The sequence below is a fragment of the Rhinichthys klamathensis genome, unplaced genomic scaffold (genome assembly GCF_029890125.1).
Source record: "Rhinichthys klamathensis goyatoka isolate OS25496 unplaced genomic scaffold, OSU_Roscu_1.1 h1tg000046l_1, whole genome shotgun sequence".
Lineage (NCBI taxonomy): Eukaryota > Metazoa > Chordata > Actinopteri > Cypriniformes > Leuciscidae > Rhinichthys > Rhinichthys klamathensis.
Window position 1 is genome coordinate 2,033,692 of NW_026606593.1, and position 27,721 is coordinate 2,061,412.

The 27,721-nt window shown below is 38.1% G+C and overlaps 1 protein-coding gene across 1 annotated transcript; it reads right to left on the reverse strand.

Moving 5' to 3' along the window:
• Positions 1 to 5,518: 5,518 nt before the first annotated feature.
• Positions 5,519 to 19,109, reverse strand: mn1b (meningioma 1b). Its single transcript, XM_056247344.1, has 2 exons — positions 14,455 to 19,109; positions 5,519 to 5,735 (listed from the first exon to the last, which is right to left on the reverse strand). The coding sequence occupies exons 1-2, from the start codon at positions 17,951 to 17,953 to the stop codon at positions 5,527 to 5,529; spliced, it is 3,708 nt and encodes a 1,235-aa protein (XP_056103319.1). The 5' UTR covers positions 17,954 to 19,109; the 3' UTR covers positions 5,519 to 5,526.
• Positions 19,110 to 27,721: the final 8,612 nt, after the last annotated feature.

Genomic DNA, 27,721 nt, shown 5'->3' on the forward strand with positions numbered 1-27,721 from the left:
AGGGTACGCTTTTCCCAGTGTTCCTGTGAAACAGCAGTGACTTCCCTGGCCTAAGACCTGCCATCTCCGCATCAAGTTGCGGGTGGTTCAGGAGGCTTTTGTCTAGGCGCTGGAATGTGCCAGCACTAGTGGCTTTTTCATGGGGATCCCATTCAGTCGACTTGTCGACTACGTCAAACGTGAGCGACTGAAAGGAAACGTCTCGGTTATGTATATAACCCTCATTCCCTGAAGGAGGGAATGGAGACGTAGTCCTGTCTCCACTATTGCTGGACCACCTCTGACTCCGAGTTACGCTCTGCTCCTCAGCGAAAAAGCAACTAGTGCGTGCATCCACTTCCGTATTTATACCCGCACTGCGGGGCGGAGTGTGTGATTCAAATCACGCACGCCAATTCCATTGGCTCGTTTCAATAATACTCGAAGATGACTGGCTCCCTGGCGTGTTACCGATCAGTCGACACGTCGACTACGTCTCCGTTCCCTCCTTCAGGGAACGAGGGTTACATACGTAACCGAAACGTTACTGTTCTTGGTGTGAAAAGACCTTTACTGTAAACATAAAGGTGAGTAAATAATAAAAAATTCTGTTTTTTGGGTCAACTATTTAACTCATCTTATCTTTTTCTGGTATTTTGTGAATATCTTGGCATGCCAAGTTGGCCTCTTTTCCCAACCATGACTGCATCCATATTCTCCTCTTTTCCTTCATCCTCTTTTTTCAGCGCACATAAAAACCACAATTGCCAAAGTGGGATTCATCTTGCTCTATTTGTTTACCACTAGCGCGTGCTGATGAGGTTTTATTCTTCTATACTAACTTTCGTCATAGCCTACAATTCAATAGGCGGCATCATCGTACAGTCTACATACATGTTGTACCAAAGTTTATTAGATCCATATCTTACAGTGTAATAATGATTTGTAATAATCTTATAGGATTGCTGATATCGCCTATCTTTTCTTTCTCTTTTACAGTAGTAAATCTGTATTTGTGGCATAAAAATAAATAAATAAATAAATAAAATGATAAAATACATTTAAGATTAAATCAAATTTCATCTTAATAATTTTATAGGACCACTCAGAGTATGAGATTTTGTGTGCATGTGTGTGATTTCAGTTGTTCCTAAATAGTTTTGTAAATTTAGAACAAAAGTTATTGATGAATCTCATGAATTGTTCACAAAAACAGAGATTACACACAGTTAGTGAATAAGACCCATTGTTGTAAGCTTTAGAATGAGTACAGCTTTCTCTGAATGAATACAGATGTATTCAACCCCTCTACTAGGCCTGCTGAAAATTAAGTGATGTCATGATGTCATATAATTTCAGTCATTTTTCTGCAGCTCAGTGTCTCAAGGCTTTGATAAACCTTACTTAAAGTCTCTCTAGGGTTAGATAACTTGCAATCAAGGGATTACAACCGCAACTGTTCTTCAGTTTCTCTCGTGAAGTGGGAATAACTTTTATTGGGATTAAAGGATTAGTTCACTTCAGAATTAAAATGTCCTGATAATTTACTCATCCCCACGTCATCAAAGAAGATGTTCATGTTTTTCTTTCTTCAGTAGAAAAGAAATTAAGGTTTTTGGGGAAAACATTCCAGGATTTTTCTCCATATTGTGGACTTCAACAGGGATCAATGGGTTGAAGGTCCAAATTGCAGTTTCAATGCAGCTTCAAATGCTCTACACGATCCCAGCTGAGGAATAAGGGTCTTATCTAGCCAAACCATCGGTCATTTTCACACACACACAAAAAAAAATGTATATACTTTTTAAGCACAAATTAGTCTTGCACTAGTTCTACGATGCGCCACGCATTACGTAATCACGTTGAAAGGTAACGCGTGACATAGCGGAAGTACCGACCTAGTGTTTACAAAGCGAACGTTCAAAGACTAGGTCAAACAGCATTTACACACACAAAAAAGGTAAAGGTAAGAAGGTAATGTCAGACAATTTTGAAGTTGGAGGAGAAAATAAGATTTTAACGTGATTATGTAATGCATTGCGCATCGCAGAGCCAGTGCAAGATGAGCATTTGTGGTTAAAAAGTATATATTTTCATTTTTTTTATAAAATGACCGAATGTTTGGCTAGATAAAACCCTTATAAAAACCATTCCTCGACTGGGATCGTGTCAAGCCCTTTGAAGCTGCATTGAAATTGCAGTTTGGGCCTTAAAACCATTGTACCCCATTAAAGTCCACTATATGGAGAAAAACCTTGAAATCTTTTCCTCAAAATACTTTGACTGAAGAAAGAAAGACATGAACATCTTGGATGACGTGGGGATGAGTAAATTATCAGGACATTTTAATTCTGAAGTGAACTAATCCTTTAAGTATATTGAAGTACTCTGTGATTGATTGTCCTTAAATGCTCTTCTTTCTTCTTCTTCTTCTTTTACCTTTATTTTAACTCAGACTTCTCTTCTTGTTTCTATCTTTCTTCTGCCCACCCATTTTATATGTAAAGTCAAGTCACCTTCATTTACAATACAGATTGTTTCAAACCAGCTTTACAGTGATAGAAGGAAATTAATGCAACAACGATTGTTTCGTCTGTACAGCAGCTCTAAAAGAAAGTAATTGTCCAGCTTAAATAAGTTTTTGATTGATTCATTAGTTATTAATTTACACTACACTGTTTTCAACTGAAAACAGAACAATGCGTTCTGGCCGGTCATTTACACGTCAACGGCGTTTTGGTGGCCTGAGAAAGCAAACTTTGAAATAGGTTTCAAAGTGCAAGTTTTGGGAAAAAAATACTGTTATCATCTCCGTGTAAACTTAAAAAAACGTGAATCTGTGAAAACGGTGACGGCGTGCACATATGCATTACGTGTTTAGTCTATAGGCATGCCTGTTTGAATGCATGTGCAAATTTTAATAATAGAAATTGATAATGTTTTATGTGTAGGCTATCCCAGGTTGAAGAGAGACTGACAGAGTATCTGCTTTCCGAACAATCTTAGGAAGACTGTTCCAGAGTTTAGGTGCGAAATAGGAAAAGGATCAACCGCCTACAGGTAATTTTGATATTAGGTATCATCAACTGGCCGGAATTTTGAGATCGCAATAGAAGTGAAGGACTATAATGCGTCAAGAGCTCGCTCAAGTAGGCTACTGGGGAGCTAAACCATTGAATGCTTTGTAAGTAATTAGCAATATTTTAAAATGTATACACTCTAAACAATGCTGGGTTGTTTTAACCCAAATTTGGGTCAAATATGGACAAACCCAAATGTTGGGTTAAAAATGCAATTTAAAATTTTAACCCAACTTCAACTTTCACTTTCAACTGTAATTTTTTTAATTACATTTTTAACCCAACATTTGGGTTTGTCCGTATTTGACCCAAATTTGGGTTGAAACAACCCAGCATTTTTTAGAGTGTACGATGTTTAATAGGGAGCCGATTAAATGTAAAATTCTGTCAAAATTAACCCTGTAAAAAAAAGGTAAAGCAAATTTAGCACCTACGTTACTGACGCACTTTCTCTTTTTCTCTCCTTTCTGAGACATTCACCTCTGGATGTTTGTAAAGGGGTGGAAGGGTGCCTCCATAAGCAGGGTGGTTTTTGGAGGGGGAGGAAGCAGACTTAGGTCAACATTGTGGTATTTTCTTAAAGATGCATATCTGCCCTGAACAAACATGCTGTGTATTTATAGGAATTCGGGATCCAGCTCAAGCAGTATGGGGCCAATTGGCCTTTTCAGTATTTGTGCTGCGAAGCTCAATGGGGGTTTTTAATTAAATGGTTTACACTTAGTTAGGCTTAATGGGAGATGTGCCTGTTGATAAAAAAATAACACCAGCTTACAGCTAAAGCACATGGGAAACCATTTATAATAAACTTCTTTAATGAGAGATGAACAGATTAGTAATTGACAGTGAAGTAGCCTAGTCAATTTATGAGTGTATATAAAAATATATTAAAGTTTAATGACAATTATAACTATTAGAATTACATTGACAAATGAACTGTCAATAATTGTTTAATGTAATACTGTTTGTTAATATTATTAATGAATGTTATTATAAAATGTTAATGATTTTTTTTCCCTGTTTGACAGAGGATGGCAAATAATGTAAAATAGGTGTTAAACATATCAAACCAAATGTCCAAAGCCTTGATTTTACATTTGTTTTACATTTATATTGATACATTTAAGTAAAGAAAATGCAAAATAAGTGTCCTATTATGTAAATGTTTACCAAGGTTTTGGGAACAATAGCAACAGTTCTAAAAAAGCCAGTATAATTCTAATTTTAAAACTTAAATAAAATTCAGTGTCGTCATGTCAAGGTAAGTTACTGCATTAAACTTAAATAGAAAAATTGGATGAGTACAAATATTTGATATAAATGTGACAAACAGAATTCTTCAAAGCGCAACTGTCACCATTAACATCATATTTATTGTTATTTAGTTACTCAATAAAACATATACATATATATACAATATGCAGGAAAACAGACAACTGCACTTTACATATTACTTTTAAAAAAATGAAAAGAAACAAAGAAAAAAGACCTCTGTAAATCTCCACGTTGCCATTATGACCTTCCATCTAACCTTTTTCAGGTATTTAAGGTCAACTGTAACATTTTTCTAAAGAGTATAAGATTGCCTAAAAAAATTACATGTGCAATACCAATATTCTGGTTTCTATTTGATATCCATTTAACATCAAAAGGTTTCCTCTAGCTGTGCAGCATACCAGTGTTGAAGCATCATGGGTGTTCAAGAAACAATCCGATGGGCTGTGGGCTATTTAAAACGAAACATGGAGAAGGCTGTAAACCTCATATACAAGTAAAGAGGGAATCCGACAGGTTAGAGTAACCAAAAGCAGTGGAGAAATTCTGGGGGAGGGCCAGTGATCCGCATTAAAGCATTTTAAGACAGCTTGAAAAGACATGGCACATCATTGAATCTCTATGAATCATGTTCTAATAGGATTCCCCTGACCACTCCCCTTTTGGTTCCAAAGAAGGCAGCAAGCAGCATGCCTGCGAGGACCAGATTTCAAAGCCCTCTTGTGTCCCTTGATGACAATAGAATTACCTGCCCTGAGGGCTAGAGGGTCAGGAAAAGACCCTAGATCTTATTCAGAATCTGTTTTTGTTTTTGTTTTGTTTTTTATAAGGAACGATAATTATTTCAAAGATGAAAAAAATGAAACCTCCAGAGAGGGCAAAAAAGTGGGTTTGAGAGAAGCATAGAATACACAACAATGGTTGAACAGAAAAGCCATCAGAATGCATAGACATATATAGAAATGTTGAGGTCTGGATCAGTACTGGTACACCCTCATCTTGTCTTTTAACATCATCCTACAGTAAGTTCAGTGTAACATGTTTTTTCTTGGGGGGTTTTCTACAAAAATGGCACAAATTTTCCTGACAAAGAAACACTGATTTATCCTTCCTCCATATATAAAAAAAAAAAGAAGTCTTGGTTTCTTATCCTGGAAGTCAAAAGGTCTTCTTTTCTCTTGCTCTTGTTTCTTCAAGTCAACGCAGCTACGAATGTTCCGAAACGGTTTGAGATGTCCGAGTGAAGGGAACGCCAGGAAGGAACAGGTCCCCCGCGGCCCTTAGACTCCCCAAGTTCATCTGTGCAGTGGACTGACAGGCACTGGAGATGAGAACCCATACCTCCAGCGGTCCCCGAGGAACCTGCTCCTCCTGTGCTCTTACTTTGAGAGAGGTCTACTTCTGAAAGAAAAACACAGGGGGAAGAAATTCAATATGTTGATGTAACCATTACATTTGGTTATTGCAATTTATATATTCATTTAGCTATACAGCACTTTTAAAGTGTCTTGTGTTGCGATAGGCCAATTAATCAAGCGATTTTTGGCCACCACAATATTTAAATGTTTGAAATTGAACCATATCCATCCCAAATTATTTCAAGTACTCTCAATGGCCAATCGTGGTAGATCACTGTCCCAGATTTTGCCGATTAAGTGGTAGTGTATCAATTTCAAAATGCCTGTCAACAAATAAAAAGCCTTTAATGTACTTTTTAGGAAATGTTGAGTAAATATTGTAAGTGTTTCGAGATTGTGTGTGTGTGTGTGTGTAATCTTAAAATCCATCGAACCACATGCATTAGCATTGGCTTTAGGCCTCATTCACCCCGTTCCACTGCACAAAAACAAAGTGACCCTTCAGTCAAGGAGTCACAAAGCTCTGGGAAAACTGACCTTTGACTCTGTTTGACCTAATTTACCTGCATAATGACACTTCCAAAGCATCGACACACAAGTCAACCCCCTGCCCCCATCTCATTTACTGCACAAAACAAAATCCATACAAAGGTTTATAAGGGTTGCATTTGAAATGTCAATACAAGGGAAGAAGTGATTGATAGACAGAGAAATAGAGAAAATGGCATTTCGAAGAATTTTGTACCCAATTCACGTCTTTATTCAGATGTACGTAAACATGGGTATAAAAAAGCAAGTAAAAAAATCTTTTGAAATTTTAGTTTTTAGGGTTGCAATTTTATTTACAACAGATAAAATCAAATGTTTATGCAGATATGGACAAGCTCTTTTTCATTTACTGTAAAAAAATAAATAACATTACGCTACAGTGTTAGGAATGTAACCCCTGTCCTTCATGTACCTCCAGTTTAATGGTATATAAACCGATTATGTTATAAATTTAACTGACATGGATAATGACTACTGACACGCCAAAGACATTTAAGGTAAAATTTCAAATCTTTAGGCTAATCATTTTTAGGCTTCTTCTGAATAAATCTGCAAAAAATCAAATGTGTAACAATTATCCCTGCTCTCCCCTACAGAGAAACACCTTTACACACACACACACACACACATGCTGTGTGTCAGCCATTTTGAGAGACGGGCGCCTGGTCTCGCCCTCGAGCCTGTCTGGACCAGTACTGCAGAAAAAAAAATGGTAAGGTGTAGGGAAAGGTCAATAACCCGACCCCATCCCCCAAACCCTAAGGATAGAGGAACAAAAATAAAGGGAAAAGGAATCCAGAGAGGAGGGAAAGACATTAGTGGTAGAAAGAAAAGACAAAAGGTGGGACTGCATAAATGATGACAAACAAAAGATCATCGTATCTTTATATAGAGTCTTAATCTATTATATGGTGTGAAATATATACACATCTCCCCCACATCTTCACACGCCTAAGGCAATAACACATACACACACACACTTATGCACGCACATAGTCCTATTCTCTTGTCATACGTCCTGCAGAGTCTGCCAATAGTGCGTGGTAGCTGGGCACAGCAGGCTGGGCTACGGCCTGGATAAGCAACCAAGCATTCTCCACACACACACACACACACACACACACAAACTGCTCAGCAGCCATCAAGCTTCCTGCTGCTACCCCCAACACACACACAGCAATGTGAGAACTTTGCAACCCCAAAACACAGTCACACACAAATGTATGCATTTAAAAGACTCAAAAGACGCAACATAACAAACACAGCACACACATAACCTGACACAGCACTTTCAACATTAAATCCACACATATCATAACCCTTGATAAAAATTGTATTTCATTTTTTAATCTGTATGGAAAAAATGTATATTATCCTCAGAAAATCTGTAGATGTTTTTTTGTTTTTGTTTTTTTTTGTCTCAGAAACCTTACAGAGATGACATCAACGATATTTGCATGACTTGTGATTGGTCTTATCTTCCTTACATCATTAGTCTCAAACAAAATGCTTACCTAAAACTATAATACTTTTTACTGGTCCTACACAAAATGCAAATCTTGTTAATGCTGTGTCTTTTGATATTGATTTAAAATATCACAGTTATGAAAGATACATTTTTAATTTTGTTCAATTTAAAAGACAATGAAAGAAAAGACGGCATCTTATCGACACATACATTTTAAGTGCATCTAAATGTTTTCTTATAACTTCTATTCCTTTTTTGTTGTTGTTGTTGTTGATAATCGAGTTACACATTTTTTTCTAAATGTTACTCCCCACACATGGTCCCATTCATTTCTGATCAGGAAATACTACTTCTGTTCACAGCGTAATGCACTGATTCAAGGACCTTGGGATTTCACTGAAAATATGCTAATTTTGATCTACATGCTCGATCTTTTAATTGCTATCCACAAGAGAATTTGCAAAAGACTTATATTTGAAGGTTTGAAAGCTTAAATTCCCCTTCCTGCAGGAGTCTGGTGGGAGGCTTGAGTTCAGGCAGGCACAGGCTCTTGTCTTCCTCCCTCTCTCTCTCTCTCTCTCTCTCTCTCTCTCTCTCTCTCTCTCTCTCTCTCTCTCTCTCTCTCTACCACCCTCCCCCTCCTCGGGAACACATACTTGAGAAACTAATACATGATTTACTGCTGCAATAATAAATCTTCAGCAAGTCCGGCTTCCTCTACTCCTCAGAGGAAATGACATAACTGTCTGGTCTTATGTTTATATTTTAAAACATTTGTGGTCGCACTTTATATTAGGTGTCTTTAACAAATATGTACTTACATCAAAAAAATGGTACAATGTACTTATTATGTTCATGTTAGCATAAACATAAATTCATAGACAGGTACAGAACACAATCTAGCTAACATTTATAGGTATACGTAAAGTATTTATCATAATAAAATTAACATTAAAAAAATAAATGTCAGAAAAAAGTTCTGCTGTTGCTCATAAAAACCAGTAGTGATGTTGGACATGTTGTCATCATGTGACTATCAGTGTCCCAATATATAGTGAGTGACCCTGGATGCTTACTGTCCTTACCAGTGTCCAAATTTGTAAGATATATTAATTGGTGACCTAGGAGCTGATTGAGATGCACACAATGAACCATCTAATGGCCATTTACTTCTTCTTCTCTCTTTTTCTCTCTCCTAAAAGCTCTAAAATCACAACCAATTTGTTATTTTTCCCTAAAATTAAGTATGATTCCCAGACAACAACCTGCATCCCAAATGAGGTAACTCCCTCTAGCTGCCTGGTCACATCGTTAAACACACACACGCACACACACACACATGCAGTAACAGGGCTGAAGTTAGAGCATCGGAACAAGATTTGGATAACAACATTTTAAAATAGAAGAAAACAAAATGTAAGCTTGTATAATGAGGAAGCTTCTAGAAGCAAACTGAAGCATAAGCTTATAAAGGCAGGCTTTAACTTGAATGCTATTACTTGACATCCAAAAAGCTTTTAAAAAACCTTAAAGGTTTTTTTATCTGTGTATGTGTGCGTGCGTGCGTGTGTGCGTGCGCGTGCGTGTGCGTGTGTGTGTGTGTGTGTGTGTGTGTGTGTGTGTGTGTGTGTGTGTGTGTGATTGTGTGTTAAAATACTCTCTCCTGTCCCATCTTAATTTTCAGAGACTATAGGACAAGTAAGTCATTTGAAGGTTAATTCCACCGAAAGGCATAAATACTGTAGCGCTATACAAGTATTGTTTGGTTTATTTGAGGCTTCAAAAATTCCCAAAACAGGAACAATGATTTACCATTTGTGCGAATTTGGGGATATGTACTACTGGGAGCAAACGGTTAAGGAAAACAGTTGTAATTTCGCAATTCAATTTGGTCACGCCGTTGGGGAACAAAATACACACTTCTCCTTTAAAATCCTGCTAGATTTAATATCAATATTGCATTGCTTATAATTTCTTTATTGCAAAAACATTTTTTAAATATATGCTAAATATATGTTGTACACAAGCTAAATTAAATATATTTCTGAAATTCAAAATGTACAATTTATTTCAGGGGCAAGATATTACATTTCTAATCTTACAGTAGCCTGCATTTAGGCTATATGCAAATGTGGATGGAATAGAATTTCAAACTTATACTTTGTATCCACCAATTCAAATTACATTCTAAAATGCTGATCAGCCACAACATTAAAACCTCCTGCCAACACCTTGAACTTTTTGTCATGTTCCTCAAACTATTCCTGAACATATTTATATATATATATATTATTTTATTTTATTTATTTATTACATTATATATGTATGCCTATGTTAATTACTGGTTTTTATTCAGATGTCTTATCTGTTCATGTACTGTAGATAACAAATAAAGTTTTTCTTTAAATGTGAAATATGTAAATGTATTTTCTTGGTTTGAAAATATGGAGGGTAAATACATTTTTAAAAATATATATGTTTTTGTTAATATATATATATATATATATATATATATATATGTATCATGTATTTATATGTATGTGTGTATGCATATTGCCGTATGGGTTGTAATATTAGTGCAAGAGCATTTCCTATATTCAACCACTGATAAAATGATTGAAAAATTGGCGAATGAATAAGTTCTGGAGGAAGTCAATAAGAAGCAAGCTAGTGACAGAATGAGAGCATGGGTTGCCCTGAGCTGTTTTTCCATTTTACACTAAATGTGAATCACAGCTTTGTTTTGGGTGTTAGGAATGGAAAGAAAGAAACAAAAAAGCAAGCCACGGAAAGTAATTAAAATCATTCATGTTTTGCAACTTGTCACAAATGAAATAGTAAAGTGTTATGCTTATACACTGTCATGAGTCAGAAAAGGAAAATTCACTCTTTCCATTTGTCTACACAAAATAAGTGTACTTTGGGTGTTTGGTGACCAGTCAGTACCCTCCACCAATATATTAAGCCATTTCCCACAAAAGCTCGTGGCCACGCAAGGTGCACACACAAACACAGCTGATTTTACTTTGTATAGAACGGATCCATTTAAATGCAGAATGCAGAAATATTGTCCGCATCTTAGACAGGCATGATAAAACCTTGCCTAACTTGCTCTGTCATTTATCATGTCCACAAAGAGTCCAGTGGGGGTCATTAGTACCATTTGCAGTAAACACTTCAGGGGGCCACAAGGAAATCCTCACCAGTAATGACGGATGACAACCAAAACCTCACACACAACATTAATGTGCAATGTATTCATACTTGCTGCTCAAGAAAACCTGTCACAAAAAAACTTAATATTAAGAAATTATATTAGTTACAAGTTTTTTTGGTTTTTTTTTTTACTGGAATATGAACCCAAAATTTAAATTAAATTTTCTAATTATAAATATATATTTTAGATTGTACAAAACATATCCAAGAAATCCGATGGGCCCAGCATTTTCAATTCTCAGCTACATCTAACGAGCAAAGGTCGCGTGCACAAAGGTTAGTCTGCACTAACAAGAAGGAGACCCGAGAGAGAAGCCAGAGAGACGGGGACAGTCACAGAAGCACAGGAACACCAGCTGGGCCACTAAATGACCCAAACATAACGCCATCAAAGCACTTATGGAGTTTGTATACATAATAGTGACTAAGTTGCATTGTGATTTTGAGATCAGAGGACTCAACACTACTGGTTTTTGACAGCACAAAGAACAAATATGAATATCCTGCAACCCAGTCAAAGATGTCCAATTTCAAATTCACAGGTCAATCCAAAATCAAATCCAAAAAGTGTGCTGGTATGTGCATAATTGGCTATTAAAGGTGTGGTGAAATTTCAGTGTGTGTGCATGCATGTGTGTGTGTGCGTGCGAGCATGTGTGTGCGTGTGTGTGTGTGTGTGTGTGTGTGTGTGTGTGTGTGTGTGTGTGTGTGTGTGTGTGTGTGTGTGTGTGTGTGTGTGTGTGTGTGTGTGTGTGTGTGCGTGTGTGTGTGTGTGTGTGTGTGTGTGTGTGTGTGTGTGTGTGTGTGTGTGTGTGTGTGTGTGTGTGTGTGTGTGTGTGTGTGTGTTTGACGCCTGTAAGGACTGAGTATTTAAGAAAGGTTAAGAAAGAAGTTTTGTTTAGATAATTTTCTAACATAAAACAATATTACATGGAAATGATTCATCCAGGGCTTTTATTAATAAAAATCTAAAATTTTATGTTAATTTTTTTTTTTTGCACATTATCAAAAATGATGTAACCTGTTAAGATTTTTAACTCAAATTGTACTTACAATCTTATTTTTTAAATGTGTAAAATCACACATTGATGCACACAACATTGCCGCATTGCGCTGCTAGAACTGACAGCTGAATCTGTGTATATTCATAAGGTGATCTGATATTTGTGGTTATTTTATGAAGACCTAACAAAAAAGACAGACTATATATATAATCAAACATTTAAATATATATATTAAGGATATTTTCCTGAACGATACATTGTGAGCGAATACTAATTACTCACAGGAAATGTGTTTACTCTTATATAGAAATAAAAACAGTTGACTTGGTTAGCAAGTGCTTCAACACTTAACACTGAAATAAACTGGTTTTATCAAGTCAAAAATATTATCGAATATGACTGTACATTAGGTTACACCAAGGCAAAAATGGTATTGGTCATATCTGCAAGAAATAGCTCCTTTAGTTCACAACTACACATTTTCACTTCGTACAGCACAGTGCAATTAATTTCAAGGCGCCTTAAAATGATCTTGAGACTCGTAAAATAAATGACTGCTTCCTATAAATCCATATTAACAATGTCCTATAAGCACCTTAGTCACCTAATTAAAATTACTAGAAGCATTCATATGCTTTAAAAGTTAAGTGTTATAAAGGCCTATAAAAATGATGGTGTGAATGAACCTCTTATAGAATTTAACAGTCCCCTTGTGTGTTGGCGTGCAATGCATCCGATGCAATTTCACAAGCCGCAAACACTTTGTAACCCTTCTCTCATCTCTGCTGTCTACGCCACTCAAATGAAAATCTGTCAAGGCTGGTGATTTGTGCTAACTAGCTATCGATCGCACCAGCACAACGTGCGTTTACAGCTCGGGGGGTTGAATGCAAGGAGGAGGGGAAAAAAAGGAGAGAAGGAGACTGCAAAATGAGGACAGCAATGCATAGTTGGTGGGGGAAAAGAAAGGTGGGAAATACTGAGAAGAAAATACAATGTTTTGCATTTGGTTTACACTGAGTGCATAGACAGATGCGCAACGAATCCTTTTGGCTGTGTGGTGGTGGATGCGTTTGCAAGAGATGGGGATGGTGCACTTGACAACACTGCGTGTTAAACAATGGACCTTGACTTAAGGTTGCCTTCTCTGAAAGCTCCCCCCTGCACCCTCCCACCTGCAGTTAGCCCAAACAAAGGGCCACATAATGCACACCGGGGGCGAACTATTAACACGTGTGAAAGCGCACTCCGGCTGTGGCAATTCAATTATGCGTGTCCGTCCCGCTGCCTTTTCAGTAAAGACAATTACCGTTTTATATACTGATTAAACTAAAGGACAAGTGCCAAATGAAGGATGCACACATCAAATATATGAGCTTTTGGTTTACATAATTATGCCGCTTAATGTCAGTGTATAAGAAATGATTATTAATAATTACTACTAATTATTATCATTATTGGTATTAGTATTATTACACAGCTACAACCTTCATTAGTTGTTCTGATGGTCTTTAGGTTTCACACACACATACATTACTTTTTACTTTTTACATTACCATTAAAGATTTGAAAAATTCTTAAACTATTCTACCCATCAAAGAGTGTGTCAGAACAGTGGCCTGAAAAGGCCATACTACGAACTTAATTAAAGACTTTTGAGCAGAGTTTGTTTAATTAATTTATTAATAATAATAATAATGGAAAGATTAAAACCAAGTGGCTAGAACATATCAAGATGATTAATAGAGTATTGTTGTGAGTGAAGATCGAGATAAAGATCAACAGGAAATATTTCTAGGGATTTTTTCTTTTTTGAGCCTCTGTTATTTAATGTAGCTTCTAATGTAATATAACTCATGAAATCCTTAAATAAATACTTGTATTTTGCAAATGCAGAGCCACTTGCTTTTGATGTTTCTTAAAAAAAATAAGTAGGTACTTTATTAAATGAAATGCATTTAATACATAGAAATCATGACCTCATTTGTGTCTTCTTTTAATTAGTTGTACTTTTATGAAGCTTCTTATTTTTTTCTCACAAAGCCATTTATATGATACATTCTATTTCTGACAAACTACTTGTGTTCTGTTAAATTTGGTTTACTACATCTTTTGAAAGCCCTCACTTAATTGTAAAAAAACATAATTGTGACCTTAGATCATATCCAAACGATCTAAAAACAAATTTATAACTACATCGCAATGATCTGTATGTCATTTTCCTTTTAATAAAAATGTAACGCAGAGAAAAACTCAAGAAAGAGTGACATCATTGCTCTAGCTCAAAAACACTGTAATGTAAAGGAGAGCATTTTTTGCATGTATGCCTACATTAGTGTGTTTGTGTGTGTGAGCAAGACAGAGAGAGAAAGTGAAAATATATATTTTTTAAAGGCTATATATTTAAAACGGGGGGGGGGGGGGGGGGGGGGGGGGTGACAGATATTGCCACCACATACATTTTATGGAGTGTTTTTACTTGCATAAATCCAAATATGTACTGTGGTAAAATTATAAATATTTACCTTCTTTGATGGTTCCCTGGACTTTATTTTTTTCCCAAGCAGACTTCTCCTCCTCTGAATCCTCAAGCAGAGACTTGTCACTGGGCACATACCAGGTTGCATGCTGCTCAGCCATGAGTGTGTCCAGATCAATGGTGTCCACGGAGCCCTTCCCAGCATCCGGGCTACAGCTAGAAAGCTCTCCATCTCCATTTTGACCACTGCAGTCACTGCTTTTGATCTTATTTTTTCCAGCTAAAGGTTGGTCTTCTGAAATGCTGAACTGCTGCCGTTGAAGCTGGATCTGAGCCTGCAAAATTTCTAGTGGGTGAATTTCATCTTGGCCAGAGGTGCTAGAGGGTGTACGGGCTTGCTCCATGCCTGGTGTACCCGGATGGCTCACTCCACCAAAGCCATCCAATGTTGAGGTAGTGTGGTTGGAGAGGCCCATGCCTTGCCCTTTCTGCCCACCTATTAGTCCGTTGTCTCTCTGCAACTTGGGCGAGCCTAACAAAGTGCTGCGGCCAGCCTTCACAGTGGATGGAGCATCTGAGCTTGATGATACCTCATCCTCATTGCTATAATGTGTGCCCAAGTCATCTGTAAAATCCATGCGAGGGGAACAGACTTCAGACTTTGATACACTTTGAATGCCACTGTCAAGAGATGACATAAGGTCAGCCTGATCTGCCAGCAGCAGGTCACCCCCTTTACCCCATGAGGGAGAGGTGTGGGACTTTTCTTGAGGTGTGCCTGTACATCTCTCCCCGGCACCAGCTGCTGAGGCCACCTGCTGGCCGGGACTTACAACAGGGTTACTGTTTTCAGAGGGGAAAAATATCCCAGGGCTCACATGGCCACTGTCTTTTTTTCTCCTCCCTCTCCCTCTCCCACTCCCTGTTGCCGCCTTACCCTCACTGCAAGGGGTAGTGTCCATATTGTAATTTGGGGAGAGGGTGCTGGCTTCCCCCTGCACCATTTGATTTTGACCTGGTGGTTTAGTGTTGCTATTTCCAGCTGGAGGCATTTGCCCATTTTGGGGGGAAGTAATGCTTGGGAAATATTCAGTCCCAGCATTCCCAGTGCCATTAATTGCACTGTTATTAAGGTCCTGTTCTGTCTGACTCAGCTTTCGTTTCCCTTCTCCCTGAGTCTTCTTGTTGAATGTCACATTGAGGTTAGGGGCCCCCAGGCTGGCAATCATGTTCTGACAGGCAGTAGAGAGGGCTGCCAGGCAGCTCTGTCCAAAAACATTGTCCTTGCCAGTCGTTTTGCTAAAATTCCCTAAGGAGAGTCCACCAAGTTTGCTGACTGAGGAACGTTGGTTAGTGGGAAAGTCTGATTGGGATGTAAAACTCCCTGGTGAGGTGCTCACCCCTTGAGAGTTACAGAGAGAGGCTCCCTGTCGATTAGAGCCTCCATAGGGAAAAGAGGACGGACCACCCATGGGTGGTCCCGGAAAGTCATTAGGGCGCCTTTCTGATGGTGTATTGGGCAATCCAACACCTGTACTGGGTGACTGCATCTGTGAGAGGTTTCCCATGCCACTGTTGAATTGTGAGTGGACGTTGGGTGAAAGTAAGGGCTGCACATGACCCTCCCCCGGTATCCTCATAGGCTCCTGCATGCCCATTCCATTCACACCAGGTCTGAACATCATGCCAGGACCATTTTGCTGCATTTCATGAGCCCCCACCTCTCCACCTGGACCCATGCGATGGCCCAGCATTTCCCCAGGTGGATGCGGCCCGGGAAACCACCCACTCTCCAAAGTTATGTGTGGGTTCCGTCCATCAAAGTTCACCATCCTCCCACCATTTTCTCTCTCGAAATTCGAATGAGGCATGCCTCCCACCGGGCCCCCATGCCCCAGGGGCCCTTGAGGAACATCACTGTGGTGACCCAGCTGCTGTAGATTCGGTTGTCTCATCCTCTGCTGCTGACTCCGAGAGGCCATTTGCTTGATCATTGATGCTGCATTTTGTTGCTGCTGCATAGACTGCTGCTCAGGCCCTGTAAGCTGCAGTGATGGGCCTGTTGAAAAGCCATCCGTCACAGGGGGGGTGAACTCTCCAGGCAGGCCGGGGTAGGCTGCTGGAGAGAGATTATTCTCCATACCAGGCGGGTTATGCATACCACTGTTCCAACTGCCGCAACTCTCCCCACCATGAGTGGCATTTGGAAAATCAAACCTGGGCCTCTTAGCCATATTTAAATAAGGAGAATCAAAGTGTTGCAGCCTCTGATTGGAAGGCTGCTGAGGAGGGGGTGGCTGCTGTTGCATGTTGAACATGGGGTCGCCATAACTATGCATCCGTCTGTTCTCTGGTCTGTGAATAGGGTATTCAAACTGATTATGCTGGCCAGGCATCATGACGCCTCCCTCCTGCATGCTGGCATTTGCGGAACTCGTCTCTGATTGTGGGGGCTGTGGGAGAGATGGTGGGCAAGTGTTCTGTCTGCCAATCAAGCCTGGCTGCTGCTGCAAGAGAGGATGCCTGGATCCAGGCTCTATCCCCACTGGTATTTTACGTCCACCCCCAAAACGTTCAAAGAACACATTGTGCTGGGCTGAGGGCTGCTGCTGTTGAGGGGGGGCATGGGGGTGTTCTTTAGAGATGCCCTGCATTCCAGGAGCACGAGACAACCCTGGGTTTCCAGGAAAATTGGGCCCTGGCACCTGACGCCCAGGCCCAAAATGAGAAAGCTGAGAATCAGATTCAGAGGGGGAGTACACAGACACTTCAAAATGTCCAGATGAGGGCTCATTGGAATAGTTGTAGTCCAGTCCATCAACACCACCTGGTGGGGGCATTCGTCTGGGCTCTAGATTGTGACTTTCTGATGAAGAGGATGAAGAAGACAGGCCATGGAAGGAGGCGGCACGATTAGGTGATTGATCCAATGGGAGACATGGGGCAGGTACAGGGTGATTTCCGCTGGGGGGTCCATGGTGCTGAAAATCAGGCATGGAGCCTGTCCTTTGCTGCTGCTGGGACTGCTGCTGAGAGAAGCCATCTGCTGACTGCCCCTCAGAGAGTGGGTCAAAACCCTCCGTGAATCCTTGCTGGAGCCCCATTCCGCTGTTGTAACCCATTATCCTTCCGCTGTGTAAGCAAGAGGACCCAGGTTCAGGTCCAAAATTTCCACCAAAGTGCTGATGGTGTTGGTGTGAACGTGTTTGATGTCCATGTGGATTATTATGAGGTCGTTGAGGGTTAAAAAATCCATGCATTGAGGCCTGTTGTTGCTGTTGGAGATTCCCCACATGCAATTCAGAATGTCCTCGCTGGAATCCACCATACTGTTCACCTCCATTCATGTTAATGTTCATCTCAATCACAGGAGGCTCGTTAAGTGGGCCCATACCAGGCTCAACTGTCCCCTGTGGGCCTCCAGCATGAAAACCTGGGCTCTTGTAATGAGAGTTCATGCTTACTCTTGGCTGGTTAAAGTTTTTCTCAGTGGGGCCAAAATTTCTGTTATTAATCTGTGGACCAAACTGTTCCAGCCCAAACATACTTCCCACAATCAGTCCCGCATGACAACCAGCTTCCCTGGCTCCACTGCAGTGTCTACTGTCTCCTTTATTTTCTTTCTTTGGCAAACTCAAGTAATATCAACAAGTTGTATAATACACGGGTAAATTTCAAATGTGGTATTGCCATCAATAAAAAACTATGTTTGTAGTTGTAAACCACAGTAATGAATAATTAATTACTGAGAAAGTCTATGATATTGTAAATGAACTTGAAATTGTAATACGAAATGCTCTACAAAAACTTTAAAGTTCAAGGTCTATTCCATAATCTGTTCCATGTTGTTTCTTCACTGCTTTAAAAGTATTACATAAAATATAAAAGGAATACAATTATTTACTACGTGGAATATTTGCACTGAACAAACAAAAAAACTTATTTTTGCCGAAATTTTCTCTACATCACGGCAAAACACGACTGCTATAAAAACAACTCTCTTATCACAAAAACACCCTCACCTGACGATCTGACGACAGCTACAACACATATAGAAAAAATATAGAAAACATGTTCCGTCAAATCATCCTCCACAGACTATTATTCCAATGTGCTGTCAAATGTCCAGAGTGAGGTAAATGTTCTATTTAAAAATCCATTTTGAACGCATATTACAACACTTTCCAGGGAACCACAAAAATATCCAAGTCCATATGAATCCAGAAGAGCGTATTTGGTATCCACTTTCTTTTAGAAATGGGTAAGATTCTTTCAAATTGCATAAGTTGTAAAGAAATAGTTCCCTTGTGCTGAGCTACACAAGCGATGACACAAAAGTAAAGGGCAGAAGAAAGTCCCGTGAATGAGGGGGTGAACCCCGAACTCCCGTCTTTGTGCGCCCGTCTTTTGGAGCTCCGAGGGATAGGCAGCACATGCGCTATCCAAAGCCCGCCACCACAGAGCTGCTGGGCAACACAGTCCCATCGGTCCTGCTCATTCTCCGCGCAATCGAACAGCTTGACTGTAATTTCAATTACAGTCAACACTTGCACATTCAGGGAGTCCTCTTCTAATTGCACCAGTTCTGAGATTTGCTCCACTCCAGCTGGAAACGATTCACCGATAGATCACATACTGATGTCTGAGACGTTCAGCACTGCGCGCAACGACCGCAAGGACCAGCAACAAGTTTTGCATTTCAGCAAGGTCCTCCGCTGCAAACATCAGCCAATGGCTTACGTGCCGAGGGAGGGACGATCTCTTAAGGTAGTCCAGGATTTGTCTGTTTGCGTTACGAGAAAGGGTTTTCAGGTGCTTCAGAGAAAAATAGGCCTATTTGGTTTATTGGATCCAAATCCACTCACTGTAAAAAAAAAAAAAAAAAAACTCCTTAACGGAAAATAATGAAAAGTGTTACAATGCATGTAATGTTACTGTTATAATTATGTCATTTTACTTCATAATGATATAGCCTAAGTATGATAATCATTTTTGGAATTTTAACAAGGCGGTCAAATTGTTAAGTAAAGTAAAAATATTTACTATTGTTTCCATAAGTAAAAAGGGCTGGATTGCCTTATTTTTTTTATGGAGAAAGGAGCCAGAATTTACACGAAGAACATCCATGCAGTTTGTTGGGATTGTAGGTTGCCTATTTAAACATTTATTTTTTCTTATGTTGTTTTAATGTAAATTTGAGTGCTTTGTATTGGCTTTCATGTTAGTGTAGCAAAATAATGCATTACTTTAGTAAGTTAGTCTTACACTGTTGTTTTGGCTTTACAGTCCTTAAAGCACATTCTACAGATTTTAGTAGCCTGGAACAGGCTATATATAATTCTATGATCTGTAAAACATATAGTTGCAAAAAGAAAAAGGCATCTTGTAATCAAATCATTGTCAACCACAGCTGGTAGGCTATGATTCTTTTGCATTTAATATCTTGATTTACGCCTGCTGATAACTGAACAGCTATAGGCCTATGAGAGTTTTGTGATGCTTTGACATTTATTGTAGAATTTTCGATAATAGCGTAGTGAAAACCTGGATATTGTGGAATGGAAAAGCATGAAAAAATCCATTAGTAGGGATCCTCAGTCTCCTAGATGCAAATGCTTAACAAAAGCGCAAATGCGCGGCATAATTACCACCCGGAGTTTGCATTGTTAGTGCACTTCAAACTGCGAATTAACATTTCCATTCAGATTAATTGACCAATTAACATAATTCTGTTTACATTCTATCTATCTATCTATCTATCTATCTATCTATCTATCTATCTATCATCTATCTATCTATCTATCTATCTATCTATCTATCTATCTATCTATCTATCTATCTATCTATCTATCTATCTATCTATCTATCTATCTATCTATCTATCTATCTATCTATCTATCTATCTATCTATCAGAAGATGAAGTAAAGCTTTGAATGTAAGAAGCCTCATGAACCCTATACAAAGCATTGCTGCTGCACAGTAATAATGGATAAAGTGTGAAAACTGATTATTCTCTTTAGCTAGCTACTGTCACGCTTGTGTGTAAAACTGCATGCATTTCAGTTCCCCTAATAATATTATTTCAGAAGAGGAGAATCCCCGTCCGTGGGTGCTGTGTGTTACATCAACTGATGTGTATTAGCCTAACTTCACGATCACCGTTAAAGTAAAGATATGAAGATACACGACTCGTAGAACCAGAGAGTGTCTGATCAGAGTATATTGTCTATTTCTCTCGTTTTAATTACAAAATACACTAATAGGCCTAAATCAGGAGCTTGTGAGCAATAACAGTTTTTTCTTTTTTTTTTACGGAAGTGAACATAGGTCTATATTTTTTTTCTTTCTGTGTGCCTATATGTCCCTAGACGCATGTTAAACACAGCTGCTTTATAATAATAATAATTAATTAATTAAGACAAACGATTTGCTGAAATGAGAAACCACCCATTTACTAAGCATTGTTATTCTACCCAAAGGAACTGTACATTTAGGCTAACTCACAATGTAAATAAATTATTGTTAAATGACAATTTAAAACATCGTCTGTCCCCTCTAACATAATAATACTACAAATAATAACAATCATAATCATAATAGCCTAATAATAATAGCTAATTAAAGCAAAGAATTTTGCCGAGATGAGACTAATCATTTAGGCTACTGCAAGCATTGGTTATTCTACCCAAAGGACCTGCACATTTATCTTAAATTAATATTGCATGAGGAAAATAAATGAGTGTTAAAGTGACAACAAAAGTGACAATTTAAAACATCGTCTGTCCCCTAACATAACACAAAAATGAAATCTCGATGTAATGGCTTTTAAGCATATGCGTCTCAGCAACAAATACTTGGGTTGAACAGAGTGACTTTTCTAAAGAAATACATTTTTCTCCTAGGCTATAGGAGAAAAAAATTTGAGAAACCATGGAAATTCATTTATCTGTGAACTCCTTTCGCTGTGGAAATTCGGTGAAAAAGACACAGTGCCATCTAGCGCTTAATAAACAACATGCAACTGTACAAAACAGCATAGTGTTCATAACAGCTTATGGTTGATAACAAAAAAAAAAGTAGGCTACTTTTAAACCAGCACGCATGATCCTTTCAACCCCCGAACACTGCGTTATTCTGTTGGTGAGACGAGTCTCTGAACACTAGCTAATGGTTAAGGTAATCATTCCTTCTCTCTTTCCTTCCTTCCTTATCCATTCATCCATTCTCCAAACAGCCTATCCTCTGTTGGGTAGTGTGGGTTAAGGTAATGATGAAATAAAAAATAAAAATCATATCTATTAAAATACTGTTTATTGTTAATATTTTTTACAAACACAGATGACTGAAATATTTAACTTAGGTCGTGCAGTGAGCATCTTCAGAGCGCTGAGTAAAACTGCACACTGTAATATTTTTTTCTTGCAACCCATAGCATTCTTCTGTTAAACCTGATATCTTATTGCACTGTGAACTATACGAGTGAATGATCAAATAAATAAAAAAATACTGTTTAGTTTATTGTTTATATTTGTGTATTGTATTTAATTTGGTCAGTACAGTGAGAATATTGTCAATGACTGAATCAAAAATGCTTAAATGCTATTTGAGTATTAGAAACATAGCAGCAAAACAGAGAGATAATACATTATAAATAAATAAATCGTTAAATTAAATTAAATTAAATGATCACCACAAGTCTGCATTCGATGTCTGGAAGGGTACTTGGAATTGAGATTGTTGTTTTGTCCCAGAATTTAATCAGTGCCAAATGACAAGGCAGTCAAAGGCAATGTTACAAGCTGTTGAGAATATAAAGAGGAAGGCAGGGGTGGGCAAGAGTGGGAGGAGTGTGGAAAAAAGACTTGAAGAGAACATGATGAAGTCGGAAACATAGCTGGAACAACAGAACTATTTTTTTTTTTTCACAGTTGACTGCAAAGAATTTGGCAAAAAAAATAATGGGAAGCACAGAAAGAGTATGACAGTAGAATGAAGAAAAGCAGTGTACAAAAATGAAACATGTTAAGAACTGAAATGTAATAACATTAGAATAGAATAGAATAGAATAGAATAGAATAGAATAGAATAGAATAGAATAGAATAGAATAGGATTCCCAAATCACCAGTTTTTTTAAATATAGGTTGAAAACTGTGACAAAATAATTGTATTGTAAATGTTGAATGCATCTAATCTAATATCCATGTCATCAGTGATTATACGGACTGAAACGTTTAAACAGTTTATCACATGTATTTGTTTTATAATTGTTCTGTAAAAATTGATTTTGCATCTAATGTTGAACCCCTTCATGCTTCTTCTATTCATTCTGAATTGCACTAAATAGTAATTTTGTATTATTATCATAATTTGTGGATAATACACATACATTGCAAAAAAACAAACAATTGTATAGAACTGGTTTAGAAAAAAAAAGTGTGTAGAGTCTAATAAATGGGACATAACATGCTTACTTTAACAGATAATAAAACTGTGTTGAAGAAGAAATATAGACCAGTCATTTCCTTAATTTAGCAATTAAGTATAGTAATTTCCTTAATGCATTTCTTGCTAAATTAACTTTCTTTAAAATAACAAGAATCAAATATAAGCTGGTAAAATAATGGATCTCTCTGGCAACTCTGAATCGGCAATGACTCTTAAAACAGAGAAGTTGGCCGTGGTATAAAGCAGTGCTTAACACATTGTTTTGAGACTGCCTGTTTTTAAAACTGATGACATCCAAAGATTCTTTCAGTTTATTATTATTATTTTGCTCACAGTTGTACTTCCTTTGTGGAGGGGAAGTAGTGCAAGGCAACCCTTTCTCTGAAGAATATCCAAGCTGTCAGTCAGTACTGCTCCATCTAGAGCTGTAGGTCAAGGGTTTAAGTATCATCTGTCATCCAAAGGAAAGCAATTGTTCAAAGAGGGAAAAGATTGAGGTGCAGCAAAAGTGATAGAACACTTAGAACACTAGTTGATAGGTCCTTTCCATGCAATCTGCAAGCAATCACATCATTACCACATGGTACAAGCTGACTGGATCCTGCAGCCAATGAGATTGCTAGTCCTGCTTTCTCTGAAACCCTCCACCTCCCCCAGCTCCACCTGCCTATCTGCTCGAGATTTGCAGAAGCATATCTTACATGCTTCCAGCAGTGTGTGCGTGTGTGTGTCTATTAGCATTAGCAAGTCCATTCTTGCTGTAGGAGCGTAGGCTGATCTAGTCTGTCAAGACCAATTACATTGACAGAAACAAAAGGCAGTTTGTTCAGTTTGAAGTCATTCGAGTATTACTAGTCTTTCTGTTTAATATCTGCTAACACTTTATTTTGATGCTCCCCGGCAGACATTCTTCTGACTTTAACCCTTGTGCACTGTTCGAATTCTGTGTACTCCCTTTATGGACCGGGTCAAATTGACCCTAATTGGATTCAATACAATTCCTCAAAAATCACACTATGAAAAACAACAAAGATTTAGATACAAACTGTAAACTTTTAATATCAACATTTGTCAAACATTACAAAAAGATTATATCTGAAAATATGATTTATAAAAATGTTTTTAAACCAATTTTTGACAAAATTGGAAAATAAACAGTATACTGACTTTTTTTTAACATACTTTTTTTTTTTTTTTACTTTTTTACATTTTATGCTTTGAACATCGTAACTGAACAATAAAATGTTGCTGTATAATGAAAATTTTTCATTTTCCTAAGTTAACTTTCCCTAGTTTCCTAAGACCTAGTTCCCTAGTTTCATTATTCACTCACAGGGAAGTGAGAATCCAAACATAACAAAATCATACATCAAATAAATGTTTTTTATTTATTTTTTGGCTCTGTGAAGCTGCCTTTGAAAATCCTACATAAAAGTTTTGGTTAAAAGCTAGGTATTTTAGATATCTTGAATATTGAAATAAGAGCTTATTTTACTATCTGTGTCTGACAAAGATTTTCATCTGTAATTTGCAAATAATTCTAAACACAGTGATTTTAGCTTTTTCAAGTGTGTTTGGTCAGGGTTAGATCACTTTTAGATACACTTGCACGTTAGAACTGGAGTTGAAGTGCCCTGACATACAGAAAATAAATGTTTTTATTTTGTGTCTGTACAGTTGCTTTTGAATGGCTGTCTATGAGGGTCAAATTGACCCGCGAACATCACGAACGTAATAGTAATTTTGTTTGTATATGTCAAAACACATCAGCATGTTGAAACTTTGCATGCATGTTCATCATGATAAATGAGAAAAAGTCACAAAATATCAAGAAAAAAAACAAAGGTTAATCAGTATTTCCAACAACTAGAAAATCGAAACGGGTCAAATTGACCCGCAACATAACACTTTGCAAATACATGTCAACGTATCCTATTAACCTGAACCCTAACAACTAACAGTCTACTAATAGAGTTAGCAGACATAGTTACTACTTTGTAGTTGCAAAGTTATTTATTATAATTAGTAGAATGTCTAAAGTGGACCATTGAAATAAAGTGTAAACAACATTTCTCCTTATAGAACCTTTTTGACATAAAGGGTTCTTTGAGTCAAGAACCATATTGAACCCTTTTTTTCCTCATCCCATGTCATGCAGGAAATGTTCTCTGGGACCTGGGTTCATCCTGCATAAGTACATCACAGCTCTGATACAAGGCCAGAATTAGCACAGCGGATTTGGTCATGTAAAGGGCTCCACCTGTCAGAACAGCCAGATGCTTTAGTCTACTCTAGATAAAGGTAATTTATATTTTTAAATTCGGAAGTTCAGAAAAAACTGGAATGTGGAACACTCTGTCCATAATAAATGGCAAAGAGACCCAAGCAAATGCTCCAGACATCTTCTAAACTATAGCTTTGGTTGTGTGGTTTGTTAAAGTCTGTAACTCTGTGTGTGAGCAGTAATTGTAATGCTTGGCTTCACAAAAATGACAAATGAGACAAGGCAAAATTAGGCGGGAATTTTATCAACTGTATTTTAATGTTCAAACACACACAAAAAGAACATTCTCACTATTTTTTATTTCAGATGCATTTACACACATGCATTTAAAATCACTTTTTGTTTTATCCCTAAAAGCATTAAAAGTAGATTTCCTAAATTCGAATTAAACACTTGATTTGATATTGTCTATAACCAGTCCCAATACACTTTCTTTCTTTCTTTTACGCTGATAACACATTTGTCTGAAGTCAGGAAATACAGTCCTCAGAGTTTGTGAGAGTGAAACGTTACTGCTTGTTCTCTGACCAGTAGGAATGTAAAAAACATCAACAAGCAGAGAAACGATTATCCAAGCAGGCATATTTGACAGCAAGTGCTTGAGAAATTGAAATATAACCATCACATAGGCAGGAATTGTTATTAAAGGTGCCCCTGTGAAAGTCAATTAATCTTCATAACAAAATTCAACTACATTTCAATGCAGTTTGTAAACACAAAATATTGCAGAGCTCTAGCATTAGGAAGTTAAACTCTGTAGACAGTTTTTAGAAGGAGGATTTCATGGTTTGATTCAACACATTTATGCTGTTACACAAGCTTAAAAATACTGCTTATGTATTCTACAACATCAAATTTATCAAAAGATGCTAAAATGCCACCCATGAAACACATTTCAGAATATTATAAAAAATATGATATACGACCATTACATTACACAAACAGTTTTTTTTTTTTGCTAGTTGAAAATTGACTAGTTTAAGGCAACAGTTTTCAATGACGTAAAATGGTACGAAGGGACACATAGAGCACATGGAAAAGTAAGGCAGGACTAGTCAGTACAAGTGTGGAGGAACATATTCAAAGGTTAATATCCTGGAAACAGTGTGAGAGTACCTTGACAAATGTACTGTAACACTGGGTCTTTAATAACATTCATGTAATCAACCCGATCACACAAAATGCGTCTCTATAGCACGCAGTGTGTTTATCGTGTAATTTATACGCGAAAATGAGTTTTTACGTGCATAGGATACGCATGGGTTGGTTAGGGTAGGTTTAGTAGTGGTGTGGGGTGCGTGTGTATTATACGTTTGGGTAGAATTAGTGTGGGGTGCGTGTGTATTACACGCAAATGAACTGCGTATCAAATGCACGCGAAAACTGCGTATCATATGCACGTAAAAACTAATTTTCGCGTATAAATTGCACGATAATACACAATGTGTGCTATGAAGACGCATTTACGTGAGAACAGGCTGATGTAATACAGCCCCCTAAAAAACAAAACAAAAAAAAACATCTTTCCAATGACAAAAATGTTCATTTTTGGTTGATCCTTTTCTTTAGCATAGCACATAGTCTCGCGTAGCCAGACCTTCAGACTGACGGCTGAAGGTCTGGAATTCATAGCAGCTTTCTTTGGCCAAGGCCCGCCCATAAGGCCGTTTGACCGACATGTAAAACAACCAATTACATATCGTTTCGTTCAGCGTCACGTTTCGGGGCGTGGAAATGTCCCCACAACAACAGACCGGCGTGCAACAAGTCAGTCAGCATAGAAAATCAAAGAAGGAGAAGAAAACAAGCAGTAAGTCATTGATCTGTTCGTGCATGTATAACAACAATGGCGTGCACTTCATCAACAGCCATACCGATGAGACGCTCGCGGTAAACATCTGTTTGAAGCATATCTCTCCACTTTTTAACACCCACAAGCAATTCTGGAGAACCGAACACAATACTGAATCGGCCAGCTGCGATGTCAGCGTCTGTTGTTTCATGTTTGCCCGCAAACGCGGCTGATATCCCCTTCGCAGTTAGGTACTTCACTTGATCTTCCATAATAGATAGGAGGGGACACACTCACAACTTGTAAAATTGGATCTGCTGGGAATCCTTCTAAATGCTGACAAAGGGTCGGCCAGGCTTGGAAAATAATACTCTTCCCAAATCCCGCAAACAGGCTAAAATATCTCTTTTTGTCTCCACTAAGTGCCTCAAAAAAAACCTCCTGGACATCTCTTAAAGAGTGCCGTGAACCTCGCATACTTTTGAGAATCCTACGTTTAGCTGATCTTGATAAATGCTCATTGTCACTCATGTAAACACAACAGTTTTTCGTCCGCAATCACACGTCTACGCTTTGTTTCCCGGCGGACCGAAAATAAACGTGACACTCGCGCCCCCCGGAAATCCGATAAAATTCAACCAATCAGATGACGACTTCGACATTCCTGAAGTGTTTCCAGTTAAGTGTACCATATGCATCAGACGTTTAGCCAACGTTCCGTGGGCGTGACGTCTGAGGCTGAGACTACATAGCACATAATCTTCGAGCACTTTGAGCACTACCTGCAATA

What these genes read in the sequence shown, in the direction of transcription:
- mn1b (XM_056247344.1), bottom strand. Translation starts at nt 17,953, where the DNA reads ATGTTTGGGCTGGAACAGTTTGGTCCACAGATTAATAACAGAAATTTT. An exon ending in CCAGGGAACCATCAAAGAAG is followed by an intron (nt 5,736 to 14,454) that starts GTAAATATTTAT and finishes TTTTTCTTTCAG; the next exon opens with AAGTAGACCTCTCTCAAAGT.